The sequence below is a fragment of the Pan paniscus genome, chromosome 5, assembly GCF_029289425.2.
Source record: "Pan paniscus chromosome 5, NHGRI_mPanPan1-v2.0_pri, whole genome shotgun sequence".
Taxonomy (NCBI): domain Eukaryota; kingdom Metazoa; phylum Chordata; class Mammalia; order Primates; family Hominidae; genus Pan; species Pan paniscus.
Genome location: NC_073254.2, coordinates 47,125,165 through 47,132,690, shown reverse-complemented (window position 1 = coordinate 47,132,690; position 7,526 = coordinate 47,125,165). Strand labels below are relative to the sequence as shown.

General features: G+C 42.8%; 1 protein-coding gene across 2 annotated transcripts; it reads right to left on the bottom strand.

The window, feature by feature from the left end:
• LOC100979649 (HLA class II histocompatibility antigen, DQ alpha 1 chain) lies at positions 1–6,297 on the bottom strand. 2 transcript variants are annotated; one of them, XM_034961814.3, is made up of 5 exons: positions 6,140–6,297; positions 2,045–2,290; positions 1,351–1,632; positions 805–979; positions 1–640 (listed from the first exon to the last, which is right to left on the bottom strand). In XM_034961814.3, the coding sequence occupies exons 1-4, from the start codon at positions 6,219–6,221 to the stop codon at positions 825–827; spliced, it is 765 nt and encodes a 254-aa protein (XP_034817705.2). In that variant the 5' UTR covers positions 6,222–6,297; the 3' UTR covers positions 1–640; positions 805–824. The 2 variants fall into 2 exon arrangements, with proteins under 2 accessions (XP_034817705.2, XP_063461335.1); XM_063605265.1 differs by having other exon boundaries at positions 1–436.
• Positions 6,298–7,526: the final 1,229 nt, after the last annotated feature.

Here is a 7,526-nt window from a genome sequence, read left to right as displayed (position 1 = left end):
TTGAAGTTAGTACAGACTTACTTTTTTATTTTAAAATTTTTGCTATAACATTTCTGAGCCAAAGACAGAGGGTATCCATTAACTTCATTGTTGCCTTAATTGAGGGGTGGGTGGCAATGCCACAGGTGGGAACACAAGGAAGAAAGAAATATTAATGTCAGCTAAGAAATCAACATATTATCAGGCTATACTGTAGTCGGTTGCTTCTGTGTTAATGGACATGACAAATGATCTGGTAAATGATGTTAAATTGGCTTGAAACAAGAGAGTCTCCCAATTCTTAGCCACGGTTTCAGTCAGCCCTGGATGAAAGATTGAAAAATTTGACATATATCTCATAAAGGGAATTTGTTGCTTCCATGGAGATTATAGATGGAGGTTACTGAGGAATTAGGTAGCTGGGTGGCTTACTCCAGGCATCTCTTAGTAGGTAACACTTGAGAAAAGAAAAAAATCAGGAAGTCAGGGAAATAATTCAAAGGCATTTGTGAGCTCTGAGCAGATACAGCAATTTAAGTCCCACAGAAGAGGTGAGAGGAGAAACATTTGGAGGAGAAAAGGGGTATGATAAATCGGGCCAGAAAATAATGCTAGATCATGTAGCAAGTCCACTCTTCTGCTCCTGTAGATGGCGATGCACCTGCAACAGGACAGACATGAGATGGATGGGTCCTAGGCCGCTCCTATGTCATCATCATGCCACTTCCCAATTCCCCTACAACTTTCAACCATTCATGTCCACAGCCTCCTCCACTTTCCTTCCTCTCATACTGCGGATTCAGCTCTAACAAATCTCAATCTTACCTTCCCTTCCAGGATGGGATTCACAAGGGCCCTTGGTGTCTGGAAGCACCAACTGAACGCAGGCCTCGGATGATGAAGACAGTGCCCACCACAATGCCCACGAGTCCCACAGACAACCCCAGGGCGCAGACCACAGTCTCTGTGAGCTCTGACATAGGGGCTGGAATCTCAGGCTCTGTGGATATGAAGTCGTTGAGGTCAGAAAGCAATGTGCTCATGTGCATGTGTGTGGGATGGGATGGGGTGGAGGGCTGGCTCTGCAAAGACTCAAGGTCCCAGGCTTAGGGAGAAGAGTGAAGTCTATTATTAGAAACCCATGAAGTGGTTCTTGAGCCCCTGTGCTCAGGCCCGCTCCCACCATGTGAAGTGTACTTTCATTTTCAATAAATCTTTGCTTTTGTTGCTTTATTCTTTCAAAAAAGAAAGAAAGAAAGAAAGAAACCCATGAAGTGTGGAAAACAAGTTTTGGGATATAGGAGTAAAAGGCAGGAAGTTCTGAACTTGACAGACAAGAAAGCATCAAAAAGTGGTGGAACTCATCCTTACCCCAGTGTTTCAGAAGAGGCTTGTCCAGGCCCCAGTGCTCCACCTTGCAGTCATAACTCTCCTCAGCAGAAGGGAGGAGGGTGAGGTAACTGATCTTGAAGAAGGAATGATCACTCTTGGAGAGGAAGCTGGTCTCAGAAACACCTTCTGTGACTGAGTGCCCATTGCTCAGCCATGTGATGTTGACCACAGGAGGAAAGATGTTGTCCACAAGACAGATGAGGATGTTGGGCTGACCCAGTGTCACAGGAGACTTGGAAAACACTGTGACCTCAGGAACCTCTGTGGTGAGGAAACAGCACTGATGTGAAGTGTGAATAGCTCTGCCATGAGCTTCTGCATTACATCCTGGAAGAGCCCTCCTACCAGCATTTCACCACCTGATAGTCAAAGAGGTCTTATTTACCTTCTGCTTGGGAGCAACGACACATTGCCTCTGCTTTATTCCTGTGCCCTTCTCTCTGTGGGCATGTTTAATAAAGTAGGAGGTTGATGAGACCTCTCCTAGAAGGATTTAATGAATGGATAATGGAAAGACCCTTGTATTACATGGGAATATGTGATTTTAGAGATGGGAGATAATAAAATTTCAGCAATTGCCATGAGAAGATCTGGGGACCTCTTGGAAATAAAATAATGAAACTTGGTATGAAGGGATAAATCAGTAAAGAGGGGCAGAATTGTGGACACATACCATTGGTAGCAGCGGTAGAGTTGGAGCGTTTAATCAGACTGTTCAAGTTATGTTTTAGGACAGCGATGTTTGTCAGTGCAAATTGCGGGTCAAATCTAAATTGTCTGAGAACAGGCAAACACCAGACAGTCTCCTTCCTCCCCAGGTCCACGTAGAACTGCTCGTCTCCATCAAATTCATGGGTGAACTGGCCAGAGGGACCGTAAGACTGGTACAAGTTTACACCATAAGAGGCGACGTGGTCAGCTGATGAGTGAAGATGACAAGCAGGAAGGTGGAGAACAGGGGAAGAAAGAATCTTAATACACAAAATGATGGAAGAAACTGACTTTCAAATATTACGGGCTTCATCTTTGGCACAGCCTGTGGACATTTCCAGCCCCTGCTTCCTCCGCTCTTAGTGTTGGTAGTTGTCCGGTTAAAATTGCGCTTTCTTTCCCACTATAATGTGTGCTACACAAGGGCAGAATATCGCATGTCCAGTTTTTACTATTTCCTGAGTGCCTGGCACATCATGGACTTACGATTAAATACTGTAATTGAACAAAAGAAGGAATGAATGAGTTATTATGGTATTTAGCTTTCTTAGTCAGAGACTAGGTTTACTTCCCTCTGCTTCCTAAGATTCATCTTTCACTTAATTCTTTCATCAGTTAATAACAAACTGATTGTACTTTCTTTCCTCTCAGGACTGGCTCAGAACAGGACACTCTACACAGAGGTCTTTCTTTTTTTTTAAAAAAGGAAAAGCATGCAGGATCTTATTAATTTAAAATAATGTCTGCTAACAATTGTAGGGTATAAGAAAGAGTATAACAAGAATGGTAATAACATTACAAAATATATAATAAATAAACAATGCCTCCTTCAAGGTCTCTGTTTTGTTAATAGTAATGATCCTTAGAGGAGAGCAACTGATTTCTTCTGAAATGAAGAGTGGAAGCTCCACTAGTTTTTGGATTTCTGTCATTTTCCCCCGTCTCTTTTTTTTCCTCTGAAGGAGGTTACTAAATGTCTACAGCGTTCTGACTCAACACTTATATTCACTTGAGGACTCAGCTAAATTAAACCCTTTTTCCTCTAATGGGCAGTGAGCTTGTCTGAGGATGCCAGAGCAGAATGGCAGCCATGCGATATGGTTCCAGCCAAATGAGCCGAACTGGACATTCTTGTCAAGACGTGTAAGCCTTTTACCGTTGTATCTTTCCTTCCTTCCCCACTTTCTGAGCATCCACAAGTGTCAGACATAGCAGAGGATCTGTAAAACACCAATCAGGCATGGTCTACCATTAAGGAACAAACTGAACAGTGGAAGAGTCAGGTAGGTAAGGGAGTAGATACAATGTACTGTAGCACGTTCTGTGAGGAGGCTATCAACAGCCTTACAGTCCAACATCTTTCATAAGTATCTGTCAAGCAAACAAAACTACATTATCCTTTCGTGTTGCCTGGTCTTTGCAGTGGTTTGTTGTTTTTCTCCCTGAAATGAAATTATCTTTTAGGACTTCCTGAAGAAATCCTAAAATTCATCCTTGCGGTTTATGCTTAAGTAAACAACTTTGTAGCTAAGTCCTCTCATCAACATGTTTTTTACCACGTTATAACCTCCACCTCCTCCATCTCAATATCTGGCTGTTTGTCTGTTCCTCTTCCAGCTCACCTTCTTCCTTATCCAGTATGACTGCCCTGGATGGTCTTAACAGGCCACCAACAAAGCCTTCTTATCCTTGCAATAAACCTCGACTCCTTATCAAACACAAAGCAATCCTTCTTTTCATCTGGGACTTGTCTTGGGTGCCGAGTTTTGCCGGAGGATATCACCCTGCCGGCCCAGCTGGAACCAAGTCATTTGTACAGTTTCAGCTTCTGCTGAGTCCACTGCCCTGCTCAGCAATGGCCTTCTGCTTTCCTGCATCCCATACTGTTTCCATCACTAGTCTGAGCACCCTCTGCAGGGAAGACAGCATGGCTTTTCGTCTTTGAATCCTTAAAACTTAGCTTACTGTGTGCTCAAACGTGTTTTGAATTACAGTTGCTATATTTGAGGACCACATAGATTTTGGGGAAGATGGACAGGTACACTAGCAGAATCATATGAAGGCCAGGATCAGCCATGACCAGGGCTGCGTTCTGACATGTGAGCCCTGAGCACTCTTGCTTTTGTGGGCCCCTTCCTCCATAAAAATATGGAAAATTGTATTTTATGACTGAATTGGTATAAAGACAATACAATCTAGGCTGAATTAAAACATTTTCTTAGTCTCTGAAATTTCATTTTTTTCTAATCTTAAAAGGAGTTAAAACATTCTCATGTGGCTTTACAGTATGGAGGGTTCTCTGCATTGCCCACGTTGTGCCTAATGGATGAGCCGAGCCTGACCAGGGCACTCTGGTATGAGGCTGAAGAAAGGAAATTTGGAACAAAGAAGCTAAGTGCTCTGGAGAAGCAGGTGAAACTTCCACTGCCGAACAAAATCAGAATAGGAGCAGCCATGGTTAATAAGGTTGTGGAAGTTTAGACCTTCCAGTTCACTTCACCTTTTAACTATCTGATTTTTCAACTTTTGTTTTACAAACCCACTGTCCATATAAAGAAGCAGGGAGTCAGAGATGGATCCTGAAAGGGAAGAGGGAGAAAGGAATGCATGAAGAGGGGTAGGAAGAGATGGATGACGGAGACAGAGGAGACTAAGAGAGACCAAATAATTAATAATTAATCTGTGCTTCCTTCCTTCTTCTTTCTTTCCTTCCTTCTTTTCTTTCCTTTCTTTCTTCTTTCTTCCTTTCTACTTTCTTTCTTTTTCTTTTTTCCTTCCTTCTTTCCTCCCTTCCCTTTCCTTTCCTTCCTTCCTTTCCTTCCCTTCCCCTTCTCCCTTCCTTCCTTCCTTCTTTCCTTCCTTACTTCCTTCTTTCTTTCTTTCCTTCCTTTCTCTCTTCCTTTCCTCTTTCTTTTTGGGACAAGGTCTCTCTCTGTTGCCCTGGCTGGAGTGTAGTGGTGCCATCATGGCTCACTGCAGCTTCCGCCTCCTGGACTCAAGCAGTCCTCCCATTGCAGCCTTCTGAGTAGCTGGCACCACAGGCATGCACCACCACACCTGGCTAATTTTTATTTTTTGTAGAGATGAGGTCTTGCTATGTTGCCCAGGCTGGTCTCGAACTCCTGGGCTCAAAGGATCCTCCTGCCTCAGCCTCCCAAAGTGCTGGGATTACAGACATGAGCCACCATGTCTGGCCCACTTTTCTTTTTATAGGACTTCATTAGATGAGGTGAACAACAGGTAATTTGGGTTGATAATTTGAGAACAAAATGATTTAATTTACCAAGTTTTTCTACTATAAATTCTCAATTTTAAAATAAAAGGATTCCTTATTTTGCTAAAGAAAAGAAATGTGAAGCTACACCTATAATGGAAATATGTAAAAATAAAATTGACATTCATGTTTTCACTATTTACAAAGCTTAACTACATGCCCATTTTATTTGATTATTTGTGAGGTGACACAAATGAGGCAGCTGAGAGTAAGTGAGGACCATGTGGTAAAATGATTGTTGAAGGCATTCAGCCTGCTGGACTCCTTTACCCACTCCCCACCTGTGCCAGTTCCCACGTGGAAATGTGAGTAAGTCTGAGAGAAAGAAAAGGGCATCTTTCTTAATATCTATAGAGTATATAATTGATGGAATCATTTACCCCAAGGTCTACTACAGGAGACATCCGAAAAGCTTCAAAAGTTGTTCAGGGAAATTTGAGAATGATACTTCACAAATTTTTAATAATAAAAAATTATCGACTGATGGAAACCTCACCAATTTTTGAGGCAATCATGATGGAATGACATAGAGACCTCCAGGCTGTAGTGACTGAATACAATATAAACAGAATAGCATCCTTAGTGAACGCCAACAGCATAGATAACAAAAAGAGTAGGTTGGGACTCTGGTTTCCTGAAGGAGAAACAGCCATAATTTTTAAATCTCTTAATACTGAAGGGGCCCTTAGGAAATCTCTACAATTTCTCTGCAAATCGCTTTCTCTCTTTTCTTCAATTTCCTCTCTTCCAGCTCCAGAGAACATCCCTCACTCATGCACTCACCCACAATGTCTTCACCTCCACAGGGGCTCATCACGGTGGTCAGGGCGAGGGCCCCCAGCATCAGAGCTTTGTTTAGGATCATCCTCTTCCCAAGACAGCCTCAGCAGTTGCTGCTCTGAGTTGTAGAGCAATTGTGAGGATCTCGAGACAGGGAAATCTGAAGACACCCAAACCAAACCCTGCCAGGTCAGGTTTTGGCTAATTAGAAAACTCCCCTATGATGACACCTCAGTTACTAGTTGAAGAGTTTGTATTAAGAGCCCTGGAAGGAGACAGGGAAATCCCCTGGTTGTGACGCAGCCTCCACTCAGAGTGGACTTGAGGAAATATTCTATGAATAGAGGGAGGACACTAAATTGGAATCTTCTCTGGTGTGTGCATGTCTGCTAGTGGCAAGAGGGATGGGCATTTCTTTTCTTTTTTTTCTTTTTTGAGATGTAGTCTCACTCTGTCACCCAGGCTGAGGTGCAATGGTGTGGTCTCGGCTCACTGCAACCTCTGCCTCCCAGGTTCAAGCGATTCTCCTGCCTTACCCTCCCAAGTAGCTGGGATTACAGGCGCCTGCCACCATGCCCGGCTAATTTTTGTATTTTTAGTAGAGACAGAGTTTCACTATGTTGGCCAGGCTGGTCTCGAACTCCTGAATTCGTGATCTGCCCGTCTCAGCCTCCCAAAGTGCTCGGATTACAGGCATGAGCCACAGCGCCTGGCCAGGGGTGGGCATTTCTGAGCAACCTCATGGATAGATGAGGTCATCAATTATATGGCATCCTTCAGGATTTTCTGGGTTATGACCTCCAGGAATTTTTCCCTGAGTCGATTTCCCTTCCTGGCAGTCCCCATCCCCTCCCCTTTCTCTGGCTTCTGTATGTGGGTTAGCTGCTTTTTCTTTTTGCTTCCATAGTGCATATGGAATTCTCCAAATGTTAAGTTGACCCCACCTACCTAGGGATCTCTGCTGGTGGTAGCCGATCAATACCTTTGCCTTTTCTACTTGTATAAATCCAGTTTGATAAGTTATTCTCAAGCTCTCAAAAGATCCAGGTGGTTTTGGCCAGGGCAATAAAAAGAGGTTATAATGTCAGATGGTGCTGTCTACAGTAACTGTATGAGATTTTATACAGTTTTTCTTTGCGTTGAGTAATCTTTACGTTCTGTGTTTTGGTGCTTCTTGAATATGTTTAAAGGAAATTTAGGGACATTGATTACATTTAAAACTTGGCTGGCTCAATTACTCTAAGAATTTTTTTTAAAAAATTAAGAATGTCAAGTCAAAAATTGAGGGTAGAATAAGGAGAATTGCACTGACTTAGAAAAATGGTTTTCTTTTCTTAGACTACCAGATCTTTTAAAACTTGTTATCCTACCATATTAAAATTCCAAATAT